Raw genomic sequence first — 24,070 nt, forward strand, 5'->3', positions numbered from 1 at the left:
TTCTTTAGTTTACAACTCTGTCTTGTATTGTTCTGGTCGTACTAATTCAAATATTCAATTTCATGACTGTAGCATGTGTTTCCATAAGTTTACCATAGTACTATCATATGGTTGGGTTAAAAATTAATGGTAAACCCTAGATTTTAGTGTTTGAATGTCTAAACTTACTGTTTTCATTTATTGACATAACTGCACGACTCGATTCTCAATTAACAGTGGTAAGATAATCGTTGCAAAGAATCATGCTCAAACTTAAGTGAAAGACGAGTTTAACTTTGCATTGTTGCGAGAGTTTATATTCTTTGTTGAAGGCAATTGTAGTGACCTGCAATACAAGTACCATTCAATTGAGTTTAGTAATATGTCTTCTGTTTCTGTCTTTGCCCTAGGTTTTCTATATTTTGCATGTGTAGTGCATCATGACATAAGACATTGCTACGTGTACCATAATGAGCTTTCGTGCAGGACTGCTGTGTGTATATTTTACATGGAACTCTTGATCAGACTTTGACTTTTTGACTCCTGACCTACATGTATGCACGTTGGGTGTGTCATCATGTTGCAGTGTGTTTCTCGGTATATTACCTTGACCTCAAAATATAGTTTTCAATTGACCTTGCTTTTGAATATGTGGCATGTAGATGTGTTGTCATAAGATGATGAGTCTATTGGCACGAGAAACTTCATGAGAGCTTGACCTTTGCCCTCAATGTAAAACTTGTATATTTTGTTTGAATTAAATGGAGATTTAACTGTATGATTGGCACTCGTATTACATCTTCTTATATATATATTAGATATATAGATATATTGATAGTTTTGTGTACCACGATGACCCTATTCTCAAAATCCGCTTTGTATTGGTTTTTTTGGCAAGGATCTCTTGACCAGACTATGACTTTTTGACTCTTGACCTTTGCATATTGGGTGAGTCTCTTGGTATGATTACTTTGACGTGAAGTCAGGAGTCTCTGGTTTTTGTTAGTCTTGTATGTTTTTAATTGTAAGTTAATTTTTATGATTTGGAGTTTGAACTGGTACACATATTGTTATGGGCCATCTGAAGCCTTCTTCTGGGCGAGGGATTTTCTCGCTTTGTTGAAGACCCATTAGTGGCCTTTGTCTGCTTTCTGCTCTTTTGACATGGTTACTGTCTCTTTTACAGCTTCCACATTTCCATTCTCTATTTCTTAAAAGAATGTTTGGTTCAGATGAAACTAAATCCTTTAATTAGGGCCCCACCTTTAGGCGGGTCACCCTATAGTGATCAGTCTGTCCGTCCGTCCGTCCGATGATTATGATTTCATACTTTATACTTTACATGTTTATTAACCACCACCAGAGGGCGTGTCATAATGTATGTACAACTTCACCGGACCTATTGTGCAATAGCAAGAAATCTTCAATTGCACAATATTGTGCAATGACAAGTATTTTCAATTGCACAGTATTGCGCAATGGCAAGAAATATCCAATTGCACAATATTATGCAATAGCAAGAAATTTTCAATATTCTTTGAAAATTTGAGTTATCTTTCTTTGTCCAGAATAGTAGTTGAATCAACTTAAATCATTGTTTTATACAATATACAATGTATATTCACTTTTACTACCAACTGATAAATTAAAACAATCTTTACAATTCAGTGATAACAAGCACTTTTTTTAAATTTATGTATTTAAATGAGTAGTTATTGTTAGGGGCCATTAGAAATTTGAATTGAGATCAGTTTTGGAAAAAGGGAAAGGGGGATGTGAAAAAAAAAATTGGGGGGGGGGTTAAATTTTTCTCATTTCAGATTTCATAAATAAAAAGAAAATTTCTTCAAACATTTGTTTGAGAGGATTAATATTCAACAGGATAGTGAATTGCTCAAAGGCAAAAAAAATATTTTAAGTTCATTAGACCACATTCATTCTGTGTGAGAAACCTATGCTGTGTCAACTATTTAATCACAATCCAAATTTAGAGCTTAATCCAGCTTGAATGTTGTGTCCATACTTGCCCCAACCGTTCAGGGTTCAACCTTTGCGGTCGTATTAAGCTGCACCCTGCGGAGCATCTGGTTCTGTCTCTGCTTCCTTTTGTCCATACGTTCGTTCTACCGTCTGTCTGTCCCACTTCAGGTTAAAGTTTTTGGTTAAGGTAGTTTTTTATGAAGTTGAAGTCCAATCAACTTGAAACTTAGTACACATGTTCCCTATGATATGATAATTCCAAATTAGAGTTTTGACCCCAATGTGCAGTCGAATAAACATAGAAAATGAAAGTGCGAGTGGGGCATCCATGTACTTGTTGTTGTTATATATTATATTAATATTTGTATATAACATGTACAGTTACATATTTATATAATTTTCATCCATTTGTTTATCATTCTATTCTAATATTCTAATAATAGTGCAGTGCAAGTGCATAGTGAACACTCTTCTGTAATAATTCGAATGTTCTAATAGATTGAATTTGAGTACAAGGCATTCATATTTTCCTGCGAAACGTTCTTAGATATTCTTTCACATGCATTAACTCAAATTTTCGGTATTTTTGATTTGTTATTGATATATTATATATATATTTCTCACGACAAAACATTTTCATATCATTTATCTATGTTAATAAAAATTATTTTCATGAAATTGACATATATAATAATAATATAACAAGCGATAAGGAATGATATTTTGCGTTATGTTAACAGTCAAAGACGACAGTCACGTGAGTAGAAATGTCTGTGGCAACAACGAATACACCGCCGGATGTAAAAACAAACATAACTTAAATTGTGTCTCTGATTTTAATCTTAAATAAAAATGTATTTGTAGGAATAATCCTATGTAGAAATTTATATTGGAAATTATACAAATATTTTTCAATGTTAGTATGCAGTTCATCCTTCCATTTTAAAAAATGACAATAACTTGAGGTTAAAGTATATGAATCTCTACGAAATTATAGCACAAGGTTCCATACCAAAATAGGACGGATGGTATTGATTTGGGGGGTTATTGTTTTAGTTGTTTAGAAATTAAGGGTCATAAAGGGGCCGAAAATTTGTCGCTTTTTCCACAGGGTTCTATACCTCAAAAGGAATGTGGGGATTGATTTTTGGGGGTCATGGACAAACCGCTTAGGAATTAGGGGCCAAAAAGGGGCAGAAGAACAAACTTGGATTTTCTTGTTTTTGGACAATAGTTTGAGTATAAGTTTATGGGTCACAATGAAATTATACCACAAGGTTCCATACCATAAAAGGAATGTCATTTTTCATGAAACTGAAGGCAAAATTAATTCTTCCTTTCTAGACATGCTAGATGTCTTGTATAACAATTAATAAATTATTCTTTTTTGTCATTATCTCCAGAGTTCTAAGTCTAATATTTTTAAAGAGTTTTGTACATTTTTTTATCAATCTTTTTTATACATTTTAGAGTCAAGAAAATTTTGACAAATTTATAATTTGTCATATATTAGAAATGAATTTAAAACAGCAATGATTTTTTGCAGCAGTACATAAAAGGTGACAAAACCGCGCATTCATAATACAGTGGAGATCAATCTTGTCGCTAATACTACCCACACACATTTCAATCACCTCCCTTTTGATTGCATAAAAGACTTTAAATTAGTTTGTATATGAATTGTTAATTATACAGAAAATAAGTGTAGGTTGATGTAAAAGTCCGACAACACAATCAGCTGACTTTTGAATTCACAATGACCATGCTATTTCTAATTGAATATTAAAAAATACCAATATCTTATAACTTAAATTCGGTCGGTAGTTTTCTGCAGGCACTCCGGCTTCCTCCACCAATAAAAACTGGCCGCCACGAAATAGTCCAAAAGCGGTGCTTAAAAGTGGTGTTAAAACACCAAAAATCAAATCAAAATTATAACTTAAATTCAGCTTCGCCTTTGCAAATTTATGTATAACCACCTTTAAATAAAATCTCTCAGGGTTACGAAGATATTGTGCTGAATTCAGAGGAAAGTTTGTTCGGAATGTTTGTTCCATCGGAAACAAGTCATAACTATGTTGTAAATTGATCTCCTTTATATTTTTTTCAAATGAAACACCATAGAATGTGCAAGTGATTTATTGTCTTCTGGAACTGTAATGTGTTAACAGCTTTCCTGCATGTGGTCATTTTAACCATGTCACAATTCAACAGGAATTAGGCAATTTCACAGTTAATTTTATTTTTTGTCAATAATTGCGCAGTATTTGCAGCATCTGTTGACGGTGCCAACTTTCCATTGATTTGTATTTAGAGCACATTTTAGCCGAATCATATAAAGTACTGATGAACACCGTCTGAATATTGTCAATATAAAGTAAAACACCACTCAGCTGCTACTGGTCCTACTAATTGTAAGATACTTGTTACAGAAGTCTTCTTTGTTGCTAACAGATGAAAGTAATATACATATTTGTCTGTATTTCAGGGTAAGACTCCATACGATCTAGCAGCACAAGAAGAAAAGGGGCAGTATAAGGAAGTGATGGAATACTTACAGGTACACATGCTTTAGAAATACAAATGCTTACACTCAGAATAAAACAATATAAAGCGATTTACAAAATGTAGAGATAAAAAACTAAATACCATAAAAAGGGAAGACACACAAAACCATCTTAGGTGCAATAGAAGGGTAAACTTAGAAATTTTACATTTGATAGTCAAAATTTCTCATTACCGAATTAAAAGACGAATTCAAAGTACACTAGATTTTTTTTTATGATATTTGAGGTATCTCTGGGTCTGGTAGTCATCAAACAGTGGCTATTAACACTGCAGTGAAAAAGTAACAACATACTGATGCTAAGCCTCTTTTTTTAATGACTTTCCTTTTTGTCGAGCCTTCGACTTTAGTCGAAAAAGCGAGACTAAGCGATCCTATATTCCGTCGGCGGCGTCCACAAATATTCACTCTGTGGTTAAAGTTTTTGAAATTTTAATAACTTTCATAAACTATCCTTGATTTGTATCAAACTTGGACAGAAGCTTGTTTATGATCATAAGATAGTATCAAGAAGAACATTTTGTAAAAATAAATTTCCACTTTTCCATATTTTACTTATAAATGGACTTAGTTTTTTTGCCAGAAACAAAACATTCACTCTGTGGTTTAAGTTTTTAAAATTTTTATAATTTTCTTAAACTATCCTGGATTTTTTACCAAACTTAGACAAAAGCTTGTTTCTGATCATAAGATATTATTCAGAAGTATTTTTTGTGAAAAAAAAATTCACTTTTTCCGTATTTTACTTATTAATGGACTTAAAATTGAGAATGGAATGTGTCAAAGAGACAACAACCCGACCAAATAAAAAACAACAGCAGAGGATCACCAACAGGTCTTCAATGTAGCTAGAAATTCCCGCACCCAGAGGCGTCCTTCAACTGGCCCCTAAACAAATATATACTAGTCCAGTAATGAACGCCATAGTAATTTCCAAATTGTTAGTTTTTCTTTCAGTTAACATTACATACAGTCTGCAGTTAAAGTTTATAAAACATTTATTAGATTCATAAACTATCCTTGATTTTTTTACCAAATTTGGAAGCTTCTTTCAATCAAAAGACAGTATCGAGAGGGAAATTTTTTATTGATGTTTTTCCTCATTTTTGTTGAGTCTGCAATTAACAGCAAAAGTAGGCGAGACACTGGATTCCGTGGAACCCTTACGAATTTTTATATTTGATCCTATATACATGATATAGAAATAGAATATAAATTAATTGGTCCACACCCCAAAAGTTTAAATTGTATAAAAAAGAATTTTATTAGAAGCAGCTTAAGCTTTCCATAAATAAGTTCTTACAATGTTTGATAGATAGGGGCAAAAGGAAGCTAAAAGGAACTGATCCATTTGTTTAAGTCGGATTCTTTTGCAGCCTTTAGAATAATAAAAAAACAAACTTTGTGAGGCCTTCATAAAACAACATGATACCGTTTTCCATGTGTCAAAGATATGTTTCTTTTCTGCCTTCATCAGGTAAGCCAGGCAATACAACTTCTGAAAGCTTAAACAATTGAGTGAATGAAAATCAATAGGACCCGTAAAACAACAGCCAAGCTCATCTTTACAAAGGATAAATAATCTTAATCTTTAAAATAAATCGGTGCCTTCTTTATTTTTTCTTGAAAATTATTCTGTTTAAACCAAGTAAATATCTTTTTTGTTGAAAAATGTTTTACAAGGAACAGAATCAGGAATAAAGTAAATGTACTTAACATTTTAATAGTTCTTAAGTTTTATGACGTCAATTTCTATTATTTGATAGTATTTTCTGTTCACACCACACATTATATATTGATACTTCATAGCCCATTACTAAAAGTTGAAAACCTAAAACTATAAAATGTGTGAAAGTATGGAGATTAAAAAAGGTTTAAATTGCCAGTGAAAAAATCCTGATAACTTTGCCTGATGGAGTTGTCACCTTAAGGTTTACTTTATCTTCTTAAATAGATAAAAGGAAACCTGAGCATAGGTTATTCACATTGGGAACATAATGATTAGAAAAAATTAAATACAACACTTCCATGACTTCATAAATTTCATGGATTGCAGGCAATTTTTATACGCCCGTCAAAATTTTGACGGGACGTATTATCGTATACAAATGTCCGGTGTCCGTCCGTCTGTCCTTCCGTCTGTCTGTCTGGCGTAAACATGTCACACCGTAACTTGAGAACGACTTATCTAAATTTCATGAAACTTATGATGGTCAAATGATCTGTATACTTTTTGGTGAAAATAAGATTTAAACTTTTTTGAGTTACTGCACTTTGTAACTAAAACAGGGGGGTGTTTTTTTTTCACATGTTGCACCGTATCTCAAAAACGATTCTTGATTATTGCTTAAAACTTTACTCACTTCTTAGTTATATTTATCTCAATATCTATATACTTTGTGGTGATGATTCAACATTTCATTTTTGAGTTATTGAGTATTTTGTAAACGAGGGGGAGGTTTTTTACATGTCGTGCCGTATCTCAAAAACAATTTATGATTATTGCTTAAAACTTTACACACTTCGTTGTTATATTAATCTAAAGATCTGTATACTTTTTGGTGATGACTCAAAATTTTATTTTTGAGTTATTGAGTATTTTGTAAAAAAGGGGAGGTTTTTTTTTACATATCACGCCGTATCTCAAAAACTATTTATGATTATTGCTTGAAACTGTACACACTTCTTTGTTATATTAATCTAAAGATCGGTATACTTTTTGGTTTGATTCAAAATTTTATTTTAGTGATATTTAGTTTTTTGTAAAAAAAAAAACAAGGTGGGGGGGGGGAGGGGGGGAGGGTTGAGGGGTTCACATATCCCACCGTGTCTCAAAAACAATAAATGGTTATTGCTTAAAACTTTCTCAGAAACTATTTATGATTATTGCATAAAACTTCCACACAAGATGTCGGGCGTATCATGCGCTCATGGCGCAGCTGTTTGCTGGATTTATCTTCATCAGGAAATTTCAAAGCCAAATAGTTGAAAGCCAAGGTTGTATTTAGGAACCGAAACAGTTTAAGAGGTTTATGACCAAAAAGGACCTAAAATAATTAAAGCTTACTGTGCATGTTGTGATTCTAACTTTTTTGTGAAACAATATTATAGGACAGCTACAATGTTTTCATATTGACTTATCATAGTTACTCAATACCAACATAAGAATAATTTAATAGACTTACACTGTTAATTACGTTTCTTAATTTAATAGGAACTATCAAATCCAATTTTGACCAAACTCAGACAGTTAAATAGAAATGAGTTCCAGGATCTTGTAGCTCTCGGAACATTTGCTTCCTATGAAAACAGGGTTTATTTGTCTGGGCCTTGTAACATTGGGAAATCGTCGCTTGCAAGTATTCTTATCGGCGAGGAAATTCCAAAGAAGTGGTTTTCAACTGATGGACTAATTATTCATTTTGGAAGAAATGGCATCGACTTACAACAACGAAAGATGATTCCATTGGAAAGAGGTCTGTATTATATGTTTAACCACTAAACAATTTGCTCACAGTCTGAAAAGACCATATTTTGTGCTCATTGACAATCAATGACTTGACAAAATATCGACAGTACTGAACTTTAGTATCTACTTTACTTAATAAATCTAATTAGGTACTTGATAATTGTGGTAAAGTCTAAATATGTTCTCGACCAGTCTTGGCCTTTTTCGTCCTGCCTCGACATGTCTCGTCTCAGTTTAATTATTGTTGTTGAATTTGGAGGTTTGTTCTTCCAACAGACTATTGGAATCCCAATGGGTACAAATTGAGCCCCTCTACTTGCAGATTTGTTTTTATACTCCTATGAAGCAGAATTAATCCAAGTGCTTGTACAGAAAGGAGAAAAGAAATTGGCCCAGTCTTTTAATTTCACCTTTCGGTATATTGATGATGTACTGTCTCTTAATAATAATAGATTCAGTGATCACTTACATTTAATATATCCAAGTGAACTTGAAATTAAAGATACTACGGACACAGACAAACGCGATGGTTTTAATTTTCCTATAGTCAACTTTCCATTTCTGTGTAGCAACATTCCCACAGCATCGGCATATAGAGTATATGTGTCTCAATTGATAGGTTACTCTAGAGCTAGCTCAAAGTACGTTGATTTTGTTGAATTAGGAATACTACTTTCTCAAAAGTTGCTAAGACAGGGCTATGAATCACTCAAATTAAGGTCATCACTCGAGAAATTTTATGGTCGCCATCATGAGCTGATTGGCCATTATGAGCTGATTGGCCATTATGACAAAAGTGTGTCAGAAATCATATCTGATATTCATCCTCAGTCATAGTAACCTTAGGTCATTACCGAACTGAACAAAGAAATAACATGACGGGTGCTGTATACGGTGCTGGAAATGCTTACCCTTCCAGAGCACCTGATTTTACTCCCAGTTTTTAGTAGAGTTCGTGTTGTTTCTTATTTATTATTTATAACTGTTGATGTAAATGTCCTTTTGTTTTATGAGTCTTTGTTTACTCCTTGGTTTTGATTGTTATATTGTCTTTCTATATTTTTTTCAATTCAACTTGAATTCTCAGCAAAATCTACAGCTACATGTATATTTATTACCGGTATCTATTAATTATCTATTGATCTTACACATTGCTAGGTTATTTTGGTAGTTTATTTTGTTGCTGTCAAATTTAAATATTATAATTATAGGTACATGTACCTCTCTAAATTTAACCAAACTTAAATTTAAGCTTTTTTTTTACCTTCAAATTTCATCTTTATTAGTTATCAAAGGTATCAGGATAATAGTTGAGTACGCCACATGCGCTTTTTGTCTACGTAAGACTCATCAGTGTCGAAAGAACAAAGTTGAAGAGCATTTAGGATCCAAATTTCAAAAAAATTGTGCCAAATATGGCTGAGGTAATCTATGCCTGGAAAAAGACAATCCTTAGTTTTGTGAGAAATTTGAAAAAAATGACCACATAATTGATATTCATGTCAATATTCAGGACCATATGAGTATTTGGACCATACGCGTATGGTAATGACTGTACTGGTATATACTAGTACGCATATGGTCCGACCATAGGCGTAGTACTCATATGGTCCGACCGTACGCATATGGTCAGGATAATCAACAAGTTTACAGTTAATATTTATCTCTTCATAAGGTATGAACCTTCTGGTTGTCACGTCAATAAAAAGACAATATCAAGGGTCAGAATATTATATTATAATGATAAAAATTAACCAGTTTTATGTATTTATTTTACTCTCTAGTCACTATAGTAAACACCCTTAATACATTACCGATTTGTTATGACAATTGAATGGCAATATGTCGACTTGGGGAGATATTTCCAAAATTTCCGAATGACTGTTATGTATGTCTCAGGACCTAAGTACCACTGCACGAAGCTGCTACACATCCTTAAAATGCTTTTTTTTTACTCGAAAGCAAAAGGTTTAACTGCAAAGGATCGTGCAGAATCAAGACCTGCAGAAAATTTTATAGTACCATGTGGAAGTAAATGTCATCCTAAATGCAAGATACAATTAGCGATGAAAAATAATTGTGGCATCAATATTTGGTCACCGTGTTATGTTGCCTTTGCATTATAATATACATTTTCATGTAATCTCATTGGTTTATTTTTTAGATAAAGTAAATTGTATTATTGAAACGTTTCTTATAAAATTGAGAATGGAAATTTGGAATGTGTCAAAAAGACAACAACCCTACCATAGAGCAGACAACAGCTGATGGCCACCAACAGATCTTAATTGCAGCAATAAACTCCTGCTCCCGGATGAGTCCTTTAGCTGGGTCCTAAACAAATATGTATACTAATGCATATTTGAAAAAAAATGCCTGTATGGCTAAAATTTCATATGGTCCAATCCGTGAATAAACAAACAAGTATATACTAATATAGTCTGATCATACAAGTATGGTTGGAACATATGCGTATGGTCGGACCATATCATTATACGCATATGGACTTGACCAATCACATATGGTTAAAATACTCATATGTTCTGGAACATCAAAACCGAAGTGTTGACTACTGGGCAGGCGATACTCTCGGGAAGGAAACGTCGGTCAGTAGTGGCATCGACCCAGTGGTGTAAATAAGATCCAGGATTAAAATTGAGTACACCAGTCGCGTGTTTCGTCGACATAAGACTCATCAGTGACGCTTATATCAAAATAGTTATAAAGCCAATCAAGTACAAAGTTGAAGAGCATTGAGGATCCAAAATTCCCTTGGATAGATAAATTATGTGCAACACAGTGGACATTTGAACTCAGTTATTCTAATATCTAGGTGTCATTAAAATAAAATTATTTTGTAAGGCTTTCAAGAATAGGTTGACATCTATTTATTTTTAAATGTCAAGGGTCAAATTATTGCTTTTCTCATGCCTCTTCCTTATATTTTTAACCTTGTTAGGTAGTGGTGATGTTTTAGCAAAACTACTTCTCGGGAATCCCGAATTAAAGAAACAACCAAGTCTGCAAGATGAGAGTATAGAAAAAAATCCAGGTGATCCAAAGTCTCATGTTAAAACAAAGGGAAATCAATTAAATCTATCGAATGTAAATCTGGGTCCTTCAAATCAGGAACACATGTCATCGAAATCCAATCAGGAGACATCAAAAGACTTCAAGGAACAACCAATCCATACTGCTAATTCCATTCAAGATGACTTATTGGTAAAGATTAAGAAAGGTACAAATATCATGAATATAGCACCATCAGATCTGGTCGATTTTGGTGGACAAAAATCATTTGATATGACCCATCAGTTATTTATCCAGCACAGGGGAACGTTCATTCTGATGTTTGATGGACGTAAAGGCCTTTATACAGAATTAGAAGAATATCCGCAAGGAGATGTTACTGCAGCATGTAAGTGGCTTTGAATAGACAATTGGATTTTGAAATACTCTAAGAGATTATAATATAATGTAATTAATTGGACGTTTCTGTATTGACCCTGATATAGATTCGAAGTTATGTGTAGTAAACAAGATACTGAAGGGCCAATATAGGAGATCGAGAATCTATAAAATTTACAATACAGAAACACCGAGTTCATAAAACTTTTATTAAATGAGTTTGATTCACACTTTTCGCAGTCACGATTGATATATTGTCAACAGTGTTGTCATTCATGATTCCTAGTCCAAATTCGTCAGTCTTAGAGTAGCTAGATTGTGTCTAGCAAATTAAAAGGAGATGAAAAGAATAATTCAGACAGTTTAACCATTTATTCCACTGCATTCTGATAATGATTGATCTACGGAAATGAAACAGTGATAATAATCAAAAGTTTAATGTTAAAGGCTGTAAAATATTTCCGTCCTAAGACATTACAAAACAAGAAACATCATTTAATTTATTTGTGCTATTTTAAGTCAAATTTCAAACTATATCTGTATATAAAACAAATGTATTGTATCCAGAATGATAAGCAAAATGTTATTTTAAGAATAAAGCGCTTCTGCAGCAATCAATAATATTTGTATTTCAATACTATAGTTAACCAATTATTTGATTAGTTTTTAAGAGAAGAAAAGTAACATGAATTTGAATCAATGTAATCATGGTTAAAATGGCAAGCTTTATACAGTTATATATATCCATCATGATAAAATATATTATTGAGAAGTCTGCAGAAAAATCAGAAAATAGGTTTGGAAAACCTCTGTACTGTTAATCATGAAAATTCAAGCAATTTGAAATAAAATGAATCTTTTGGAAACATTTTATTACTTGGTTTACTGTTGTAGCTATTCTGGAGCATTGGATTAATTCTGTATTGACATACTGTAACAAAACTGAAGATAAAATGCCAAGAATTTTGTTTGCTGCCACTCACAGTGATAGCTTCTCAGAGGTTTGTCTGCCTTTATTATTCATTTTCCCATCTTACTTTTCAACACACATATGCAAAATTTCAGTGACAAAACTGTTTCTCCTGCCCTATTTTTAAATATTTAACAATTGAAACAATCAGGCACTAAACTTAATTCTTGTTTTTCAAGGACCAAGTTTAAGTTAAGGGCCCAACCTATATTGGTCATATTAAATAATACTTAAATGTACTTTTCATATACCAAAAACAGCCTTTTTATGTAATCATATATATATATATAGATATAGGAAGATGTGGTGTGAGTGCCAATGAGACAACTCTCCATCCAAATAACAATTTAAAAATTAAACCATTATAGGTTAAAGTACGGCCTTCAACACGGAGCCTTGGCTCACACCGAACAACAAGCTATAAAGGGCCCCAAAATTACTAGTGTAAAACCATTCAAACGGGAAAACCAACGGTCTAATCTATATAAACAAAACGAGAAACGAGAAACACGTATATATTGTACATAAACAAACGACAACTACTATATATATATGAAGCCCTTAAGCCTTAAAAAAGATAATCTGTAATAATTTTAAAATTTCGAAGTCAATGCCATTAGAACTACATGAACTACATCAGAAGGTAATCATCCTTAAGCATACATTACAACTTTGATCTAAAATTTCCAATTTCTTGTATACATTCCAGTGAAAACAGTACTAAAATACTCTGAATTAATAGATATAGGAAGATGTGGTGTGAGTGCCAATGAAACTCTCCATTCAAATAACAATTTAAAAAGTAAACCATTATAGGTTAAAGTACGGCCTTCAACATGGAGCCTTGGCTCACACCGAACAACATGCTATAAAGGGCCCCAAACTAACTACTAATGTTGATTTAACAGTTTAGACGAAAACACTAAACACTTATAAAATAATATTTTGAAAAAACATGACTTTGCATTGAAAACTTAGTCCTTCGATCAAGTTATGGTTATTGAAACGAATTCTCGCTTTAATTTTTCCACTTTGATAAGACAAATAAAGGCAAAAGTAGTATACCGCTGTTCAAAACTCATAAATCCATGGACAAAATCAGGATAACAAACTAAAACTGAGGAAAACGCATTAAATATAAGAAGGTTTCTGTTGTGGGACACTTTTTGGTTATATCGGCGGGAAACAGAAGAAAAAGTATTCATTTCAAAATAGTTTGCAGTAACCAATTCAGCATTCAAGAGGATAAAATAAATTCATTTGCATAGTCTAGAATCTGAAATACGTTTTAAAAGAGCTAAAACTGAAGATTTTGACTCATCGGTTAAAATATTTTATTTAATTGTTTACAGTGTTTGAAAATATTATATTTATTTTTGTGATTTTAATTTTTAAATTCAGAGCTGTCCAAAAATATTTTTGTTTTCGTGAAATAAAAAAATGTATTCATTTCATTGTTATGATTGACAGGATGAGAAAAAGAAACTGGTCCTTAAATTCAAAGAAGATCTGCAGAAAATGTTTTCCTTACACAAGCTTCATGAACATATCATGTATGACAATGTCTTTTTCATGAATGCAACCGATGCAGCAGATCAAGATATTGAGCACTTGAAGGATACATTAGTTGATATCGCCTTTCAGCAGTCAACATGGGGACAACAGATGCCGATTGTTTGGGTGCCTCTTGATTTACAAATATCAGATATGAGAGCAGATGGAGTAAAGCTGATAACAAAAGAAAAACTTTTAGAGAGAAACAAATCTAATAAAGAATTTGCTCTGAATGAAAGAAGAGTAGACGATTTCTTACTTGTTCAGCACTCAATCGGAAAGCTGTTGTATTTCGATGAACCTGCTTTAAGAGATTTCATTGTCATTCAACCTTCAGCAATGGTCAATATCCTGAGAGCCTTTGTTACAGACAAAATGTTTTGGCCAGAAAAAGGACCCGTCCGAGACATACTGGAAAATTTATCATCTACTGGAGTTCTAAAGAAGACAGACCTGTTTACTCTTTGGTCACAACCAGCTTTCAAAGAAATTTTGACGGATGTCAGAACTAAGGAATATATAATCCAAGTCCTCCTTCATCTAGATATCCTTGTAGAACCTAAACGCTACACTGAAAAAGACGCTGCTGCAGACTTATTTCTAGTACCCTGCATTGTGAAGCAAAAGATTCCAAAACAAATGCAGAGAAATGCAACAGATGACAGAACACTGTGCATAGCTTATCATCTTAAGGAGACAGTGGTTCCATCTGCTTTGTCGTTCAAACTTATAGGGGCTGCAATAAATATCTGGTCTCTGAAAGAAGAGGACAATCGTTTTTGTCTTTATTTTCAATCTGCGATTATGGATGCTGACAACAGAAATGAACTTCATATTAAGGTTGAAGGTCAGAGATTATTTGCATACCTCGTCAATGATGTGTCAAAACAGCTCATATCACCAGATCTAGCAACAACAACACAGGAATGCCTGACTTTGGCACTTGAACGAATTCTTCAGTTTTACCCACGTTGTTTTGGTAAACAAAGTCACCATTCCATATCAGATCTGTTTGAAATAGAAGTTGGAGAAATGTGCAACGGTAAAACGTGTTTAGTACCTTTGACAGATGCAAGAACAAAAGAAAATTGGATATGCAAGAACAAGAAAATACATAAAACAAAATGTCCTTTGAATTGGGTTTTTGAAAAGGTTAGTAATATCTTTATGCATCCTCCTTTTTTAGAAGTTAATTAATCATGTCTGACAAACTAATGAAGCTTCCATATGGTTCCTGATAATAGTTTTACCAATATTAGTTTTACTTGCCAGTATTCAGTATTAATTCTAATTTGTGTTTAGTACTGTTTTGATGTAATAAATGACAGCACTAATAGTATATGCTCTCATGATTTCAAGAATACGATTTGTCTGATCACTTGTGCTGTTGGGTTCGAGAGCATCTTGTTGATATTTACTGATCATATCTCGTTATGCATAGATATGTGAGGCACTTAATATTAAAAAAATAAGTAAATTATGGGGAGAGTTGCTTTAATCAAAGTTGAAAGTGAACAAAACACTCTATAATCTACAGTACAGTATGCATACAACTGCAGTAGTCATCATCAAATCAAAAGCTTCTTTATTAGATTAAGGAAATCCAGCTTGTCACAATAACAGTGGTTAACATAACTAGCTGGATGATGAAAATGGTATGTGTGAACTTTAAAGTTTTGTATTCCTGCAACAAAAAATACTAATGAAACAAGGGATACCATTGAAAATCAAAGGGTTGAGTAAATATTTACCAAAACATGCTGGTTGCAAACTAAAAGCTGATCAAGTGTATTTGTTTATTTTCAGAATAAGAAGCATTGTGACTCAAATTGTAAAGGTAATAGAATAAACAATAAAAGATAACATTATTCTAGATATGGTCTGAGACCACAATTATTTCGTAGTGCATATCTTTTAGAACATCAATGAAAATTTTAAAAATCCCACCTACCCTTTCTCAATGAAATTTTGACAGTGTGTTGTACTACTTTTGGGACAAATTATATGAAAACTTCATCGGCTCTAACTCAAAGTAAAGACAATTTTATGTTTAAGGTGTCTTGCAATCTTTTGACAGCTTCCGAAGTTGTAATATTTAACCTTTTTCAGCTGGACCAAATCACTACTTTCCTTAAAAATTCAGGACCAAATTTTTTTTACAGTTTAATTTCACCCCCTTACTTGCAATTTGAGGCATTACACATGGACAAATTAATTTGGAAGGTGTATAAAAATTAATGGCAAGTAACTCTCTGTCAACTCTAGGTACTATATTTGTAGACAACGAAAATCAAGGGACGACAATTGTGGTCTCGGACCATATAAATAATAAAGCAAGATATAAGATATATTTGGTGTGGTTCATATTATTGAAAAACTGTCGTTTTATAAATAATTGAATTCTATTAATTATGTAACAGTGTTGTTATGACTTTGATGCACAGGCATTTTCTTATTTTGGTGTTTTTGATTTTTTTATGATTTTTGATTTTTTTTTATATTTGGTTTGAAAAATATTTAAATCAAAACACTGCATGTACTACTGATGAAACAAGTTTTGCAAAAAGAGCAACTTTCAGCTAAAAACATTTTACTAAAATAATGAAAAAAAAAGTAAAATAAAGACACAATGTCAACATTATTACTATAGCTATTGTATCCTCATTTAGCTGAACAACTAATTTACTCTTCCAGGTCCTGAAACAAAAACACTGGACTTGAAACCAGATAATCATCATTTCGTGCAACTAGCAAGAACAATCGGTATTGGGGACTTCTCCAACTTCTTTATAAAACTTGGAATGGAAAAAAATGATCTGGAGAACTTAAATTTTCGTTATTTTTCAAATCCTATGGATTTTATGTTGATGGGGCTCTTTGAATGGAGGGATAAAACAGAAAGTAACCAAATGAATGCAACATTCAGAAAACTGCAGATGGCACTGACGGCTATTAAAAGACAGCACTATCTGTGTCAGGTTGGATAAATAAAATCATTTTTTTTTGTCTGACTTAATTTTGTTACACTGTTGTGTTACTTCTGTGTGTACATTCATCCGCCCTTCCAATGACGTTCATTTTTTGTTGCATGTTTCTCAGGAACTACAATACCAGGATTTCTGAAATTTGGTTTCATATTTTATGTAAGTCACATATACTGTGTGATGTGTTTTCAGATTAATAACTTATACATTCCTGTTTATCGATCATTTGTATCATTTAAAGATGTTAACCAATTTGAAAATGTTTGTCACATTTTACTCGGAAACTACAATACAAGGATTTATGAAATTTTATTAAGTCACCTAGTATACCGTGATTCTCCGCTGAACAAATTTTATGTTTACCATGTTCTTTTAGTGGCAGGATATCAATAGTAAGAGGTAGCTCACAGATTCACTTGTTATATTTGTTTGTGACGAATAAAGACTTTTTCACCAATCAAATCATATGGTTAAGTAGATGGTACATAAACATTTATAAGATAATGCTAAGGAAAAAAAAAGATCGAAACGTCAGGTAAATACATATTGTATAAAACACATCACACCGCCTGCAATGAAGTAATAAAGCTAAACAATGCAAGACTGGTACAATGTGTTTATATTTCATGAAAATATAAATTACACTTTATTAATTGTGTTTCTAAAGCACTTGATTTAAGAATAGTGTATAGACTTAAGGTAAAAATGTAACAATTAAAGTCCTTGCAACAGTAAAGCAACAATAATATCTTCATATATGTGTAGTGTTTTACAAAAAAGTACATCAATTATTTCTGCATTATATGCAATGTCATTATGTTCCTGCATTTCAATACATATATGCGTTTGCCTATGAATAATAATATGCCTTGAATCCTATAACACCAATGTTCCTATTTGGCATCACAGGACAACATGACAATTTACATTTTTATAGAATATGTATCGGGTTTTTCTTGGTTTTATATTTGATTTTGATACTATTAAAGACTTTAATTCAATTTTACCTCTGACATATTTCAGGTACACAGAGAGGATCAAACTTTAACAAGTAGGTGTATTTGTATAATTGAGTGGCTGATTCATTACAAAAAATATTTATCTTTAATTTATGGCTTCGAATCTTGCTTTATATAATTTCCTCAGTAATAGATTAACGTACCTGCATTTGGCAAAATTTAAGGATTATTTGGTCTTCAATGCACTTCAACTCCATACTTTATTTGCTCTTATTAATTTATTAGAGCCTTTCTGGTTATTTTAATCATTGCATATATGGTGAATTTATTTCTACTACACACAAACAAAATGAATCATTACATTTAAGTTTCATGTATGTTGATTTATTAACTAGATATATTCGATCATTTTTTATTGTAATACTTCAAAATAAGGATAAAAGATTGTTAATCCTGGTACCTTTAATAACTATTATGTCTCTGCCGCACGTTCCAAAAATGGTTTCTGTTCTCTTAACTTAATGTTATGAATCTTATTTATAATGCTCATTACCACTAAAAAAATCAATTTTGAATTTTGGTGACCAACGTATGCATACAAAGCTTTAAAAGTTTTGCATTTCGTTTTCTTTTTTACTGTGCCACAACCAAATGATATGAAACCGAATATTTATTACATGTACCACAAAACACATATCAAGTTTGAAATGGGTTATTTGTTTTGGCATTACTTTTGCTGATTAAGAGTTATGTTCCGTTAAAGAAGATACATTGCCAAATGCTTTGTTTCCTTTCTCTAACTTCAGTTTCCCTCAACATGTTATAAGCCATTTTCATGTATAGAATGCTACAAAACTCAAATCAGGAACAAATTTTGGTAGTGTTACTGTTAACGTTCTTGATTTATGTCCCTTTATAATGCTTTATAATGCTATATGCAAATGGGGTATCATCTATGTCCCATGGACTATTCCACATGATAATATCATGTTTTGATATGACATTCAAAAAATTCCAGTTTCTTTCTGTCTTTTTTTGTTACAGAAATAGCTAATGTTGGCCTACAAGATGAACCTTCAGATGACGTAATTAATAGTTTGACAGAAAAACAATTGATAGGTGATTGCATTGTTCACTTAGGCATTGAATTAAAACTAAGCATTAATAGCATTAAGGCGACAATAAAAAACAATCCAAGGGATGTTTATGGTCAATTTCATGATCTTCTCATCAAATGGAAATCTGGCCAGGTAAAGCCAACAATCTACAGACTAATGGTAGCACTGAAAAATGTTAAAGCGTCTGATGGACTAGCTTATGTGATGAAAACGTATGATGTTGAGCCAAACATTAATGCCAGTTTGGTAAGTAGATAAACACATATACAGGAGAGTCTTAAATTGGTGAAATTAGCAAAAAATGTGTATTAATATCCCCATAGAAATGGAAAAGGTTATATCAGGGATTCAAAGCAATTTGGAAATTTATCTGCAAGACTTGTTTATACTATAAAGCTTGATCTCATATGTTTCATAAATTCATTTACTACTAGTAAAAAAATCATAAAATATCTGCACTCATATCTTGCTATGATACGTTCAGAAAAACTATCAGTTACAGACAAAAAACATTAAGAGGTACATAGACGTATTCTTAGTACTCAATAACTCCAAAAGGTCATAAAACATGTATTGATTGCTGTTTTAGATGACTTCAAATTATGTGGTATGATTGCCAATGATGCAGCTCTCCAACAGGGACTAAATGACATTATACTTAACAAATATAGTGCAAAGTGCAGCTTTCAATAATGAGCAAGTTAACCTTTATCTGTCCTTTACCTTGAAATATAGCACTTTTAACTCATCATATATGTAAATTGTGATGTGCCCGTTCTAAATTGTTTTCTTATTTGTGGTCCAAACGCACATAAAGTATTTATGAACAAAAACTCAAACATGAGAAATAGCTCGCCTAGACAAGTGCAGCAAAGTTCCATTATCTTATAATACAACTATCTTCAAATCGCTTTGCCAGCACACTAAGACCGCTGCAGCTTACATGTCTTACAAACATATCTACAATGAAAAATAATGAAATATAATCTTTTAAATCAGAAACAAGCATAATGTTCTTTTTAAGATCTGCAGAAAAAACGTAATGCGTAAAAACATACAGTAATTATATACTTATACAAAACATGTTCACAGGGTGGAGGGAATTAAAACTTTACTGCACTAAGACTGAGCTTCCAAAGGTCAAGCTATGAAAATAGTAAAATCACAAAAAAAACTGAACTAAATTGAAAATCTAATCAGAAAGTCCATAATCACATGGCAAAATCAAATGACAAAACACATCAACAACGAATGGACAAGAACTGTAATATTCCTGACTTGGTACTGGCCTTTTGCAAATGCAAATGGTGGATTAAACCTGGTATTATAGCACTAAACCTCTCTCTTTGAAGACAGTCTCATCAAATTCCGTTATATTTACAATGATGCGTGAACTAAACAGACATGATAAATAAAATAGTCAAAAATGGATTTTCAACGTAAACTTTTACCGCGAATGACCAGTCTGTGTTGTCATATAAAGAACTTTAAACTCTTAACTTTATTAAGGTGACTTATTGTTATGCAAAATTAATTTAAATATTATTGTAAACATGAATAAATATGCATAATATAACAACAAACCCATGTGTTATCGATAGTTAGTAAATAAATTTATGTTTGCCAAACTTTCAATTATTATTATTAACTTTAACCTAAAACCCAAAGTTATGTCTTAGTGTTTTGGTCTACAAGCATACTCACCTTTATTTGTTGAGATTAATTTAAGGTGTATACCGGTATGTCTATCTGGTAGATATCATCTGACCTTTACCACATTGTCATGGTTCATTGTTTGATATAAAGTTTTTATGGTTAGAAATAATTTCTTGTCTCTAATTCTATGGAAATATATCCCTTTCCAAACCAATTGTATAAAACAAATTAACCAATGTGTGGTTGCCTGTGATCTCAGAAGATGATTGGCTGAGTTTTAGGGTCATAACCTTTCTCAGCTCATTGAACGAATGAAAATGTTCTAATAGGTGTTAATGAAATTGACAACTTCGTGGAAAGTAGAAGGGGATTTTTTTACAGAAAAAAAAGGAAAATGTAATCATTAGAGAAACAGATTATTACATAGTTACGCGTGGATTATCGGATTTATCCAATCTCGATAGTTAAATTTTAATTTTTAAAGTCCTCGCCAAGGCTTGGACTTTAAAATTGACAATTTAACTATCTCAATTGGATAAATCCTATAATCCACTGGTATCAATGTAATAATCTATAGGTATACTATAGGCAAAAGGTCTACCATAGTTGGTGTATGGATTCAAAAGTGAACATGTATTTCCGACTTTGTTTATCTGACCTTGACCTCATTTTCTTGGTTCATGTAAATGTTATGGGATACTTGTCGTAAAACTGTATATTTAGGTCTATCAAAGTTTTATAGTAGAAAACACATTAAGGAGTCTTGGGTCAAACTCTATGTATGCTTGTTTATTCTACAGGAACAGGAAAAAAAGCAGTTTGACCCTAGTTTATCAGGTAAGTTTGACATTTTATTTATTTAATTTCTTTGATTTTAGTTTGGTTCAACGAAATTTATATTTGGTCTACAATTTGATTCAGAAGAAACATCGACATAGCTAGATAATACAATTCATTCTCTAATTACCACCACAATTTGATATTAATAAGTATTGTAATTTTCATTGTTATTAATAAATGTAATATACTAGAATACGCATGCAAAATCACGGTCATTCAGAGCGCGGTTGAAAGTATGTTTAGTGTTGTAGAATGATTTTTTGTACAAACAAATAATGACTGGAGAAATCCAGGAAACATATCAAAAGTCATAGGTACTTGGGGAGAGGAAAACTGTTTTCTACTCTTCCTTTTTTTCCAAATCCCATTTTTGTGTTTTCTATTAATTTCAATATGAACATACGTTAAGTATATTACGAACTTCCTCTTGTGTTTTTGGTCATCTGATGAGTTAAGCCTTTTTCAACTGATTTTTATAGTTCGTTCTTATGTTGTACTGTTATACCAGTGTCTCAGGGTAGGGGGAGTGTTGGGATCCCGCTTACATGTTTAACCCCGCCACATTATTTATGTATGTGCCTGTCCCAAATTAGGAGCCTGTAATTTAGTGGGTGTCATTTGTTTATGTGTTACATATTTGTTTTTCGTTCATTTTTTTTACATAAATAAGGCCGTTAGTTTTCTCGTTTGAATTGTTTTACAGTGTCTTATCGGGGCTTTTTATAGCTGACTATGCGGTATGGGCTTTGCTCATTGTTGAAGGCCGTACGGTGACCTATAGTTGTTAATGTCTGTGTCATTTTGGTCTTTGGTGGATAGTTGTCTCATTGGCAATCATACCACATCTTCTTTTTTATATTCATTACTATAAATAAAGTGTGTTTGCTTTTTACTATCAACCTCAGTTTACTTATCAATCCACGGTGGTCATTGTTTATTTATATAGACCCTCTCTATTAAATATATTTCGTGATACGATGAAGTTTTGTGAAAGATTTTATGACTTAAGAATTTCAGAAAAAGGTATCAATAGTCATGGGTACTTTGAAACAGGAAAATTGTTTTTCTAGCCCGGCTCCTCCTTTTTAGCTCACCTATCCCGAAGGGACAAGTGAGCTTATGCCATCACTTGGCGTCCGTCGTCGTCCGTCGTCTGTCGTCGTAAACTATTTCAAGAATCTTCTCCTCTGAAACTACTGGGCCAAATACTTTCAAACTTTAACTGAATGTTCCTTAGGGTATCTAATTTATAAATTGTATCCGAAGTTTTGATCTATCAACAAACATGGTCGCCATTGCTAAAAATAGAACATAGGGGTCAAATGCAGTTTTTGGCTTATAACTCAAAAACCAAAGCATTTAGAGCAAATCTGACATGGGGTAAAATTGTTTATCAGGTCAAGATCTATCTGCCCTGAAATTTTCAGATGAATCAGACAACCCGTTGATGGGTTGCTGCCCCTGAATTGGTAATTTTAAGGAAATTTTGCTGTTTTTGGTTATTATCTTGAATATTATTATAGATAGAGATAAACTGTAAACAGGAATAATGTTCAGCAAAGTAAGATTTACAAATAAGTCAACATGACAGAAATGGTCAGTTGACCCCTTTAGGAGTTATTGCCCTTTATAGTCAATTTTTAACCATTTTTCGTAAATCTTAGTAATCTTTTACAAAATTCTTCTCCTCTGAAACTACTTGGCAAAATACTTCCAAACTTTAACTGAATGTTCCTTAGGGTATCTAGTTTGTAAATTGTATCCGAAGTTATGATCTATCAATAAACATGGTCGCCATTGCTAAAAATAGAACATAGGGGTCAAATGCAGTTTTTGGCTTTTAACTAAAAAACCAAAGCATTTATAGCAAATCTGACCTGGGGTTATATTGTTTATCAGGTCAAGATCTATCTGCCCTGAAATTTTCAGATGAATCAGACAACCTGTTGTTGGGTTGCTGCCCCTAAATTGATAATTTTAAGGAAATTTTGCTGTTTTTGGTTATTTTCTTGAATATTATTATAGATAGAGATAAACTGTAAACAGCAATAATGTTCAGCAAAGTAAGATTCACAAATAAGTCAACATGACGGAAATGGTCAGTTTACCCCTTTAGGAGTTATTGCCCTTTATAGTCAATTTTTAACCATTTTTCATAAATCTTAGAAATCTTTTACAAAAATCTTCTCCTCTGATACTACTGGGCCAAATACTTCCAAACTTTAACTGAATGTTCCTTAGGGTATCTTGTTTGTAAATTGTATCCGAAGTTATGATCTATCAACAAACATGGTCGCCATTGCTAAAAATAGAACATAGGGGTCAAATGCAGTTTTTGGCTTATAACTCAAAAACCAAAGCATTTAGAGCAAATCTGACATTGGGTAATATTGTTTATCAGGTCAGGATCTATCTGCCCTGAAATTTTCAGATGAATCAGACAACCTGTTGTTGGGTTGCTGCCCCTGAATTGATAATTTTAAGGAAATTTTGCTGTTTTTGTTTATTATCTTGAATATAATTATAGATAGAAATAAACTGTAAACAGCAATAATGTTCAGCAAAGTAAGATCTTCAATTAAGTCAA

At 32.4% G+C, this 24,070-nt stretch overlaps 1 protein-coding gene and 1 long non-coding RNA gene across 2 annotated transcripts; both read left to right on the forward strand.

Annotated features, from left to right (window-relative positions):
- The first annotated feature begins 2,726 nt into the window (after window positions 1–2,726).
- LOC143053774 (uncharacterized) lies at window positions 2,727–12,499 on the forward strand. Its single transcript, XM_076226554.1, has 5 exons — window positions 2,727–2,759; window positions 4,448–4,519; window positions 7,740–8,001; window positions 10,954–11,412; window positions 12,297–12,499. Exons 1-5 carry the CDS (start codon window positions 2,727–2,729, stop codon window positions 12,497–12,499), a joined length of 1,029 nt encoding a protein of 342 aa, XP_076082669.1.
- Window positions 12,500–13,846: 1,347 nt separating this feature from the next.
- LOC143053867 (uncharacterized) lies at window positions 13,847–16,884 on the forward strand. Its single transcript, XR_012971489.1, has 3 exons — window positions 13,847–15,078; window positions 15,733–15,763; window positions 16,621–16,884. It is a non-coding gene; the product is annotated as an uncharacterized LOC143053867 (long non-coding RNA).
- The last annotated feature ends 7,186 nt before the right edge of the window (window positions 16,885–24,070 follow it).

Source organism: Mytilus galloprovincialis, chromosome 12 (genome assembly GCF_965363235.1).
Source record: "Mytilus galloprovincialis chromosome 12, xbMytGall1.hap1.1, whole genome shotgun sequence".
In the NCBI taxonomy this organism is placed as follows: domain Eukaryota; kingdom Metazoa; phylum Mollusca; class Bivalvia; order Mytilida; family Mytilidae; genus Mytilus; species Mytilus galloprovincialis.

What these genes read in the sequence shown, in the direction of transcription:
- LOC143053774 (XM_076226554.1), top strand. Translation starts at nt 2,727, where the DNA reads ATGTCTGTGGCAACAACGAATACACCGCCGGAT. An exon ending in AAGTGATGGAATACTTACAG is followed by an intron (nt 4,520 to 7,739) that starts GTACACATGCTT and finishes TTAATTTAATAG; the next exon opens with GAACTATCAAATCCAATTTT. An exon ending in GATGATTCCATTGGAAAGAG is followed by an intron (nt 8,002 to 10,953) that starts GTCTGTATTATA and finishes TAACCTTGTTAG; the next exon opens with GTAGTGGTGATGTTTTAGCA.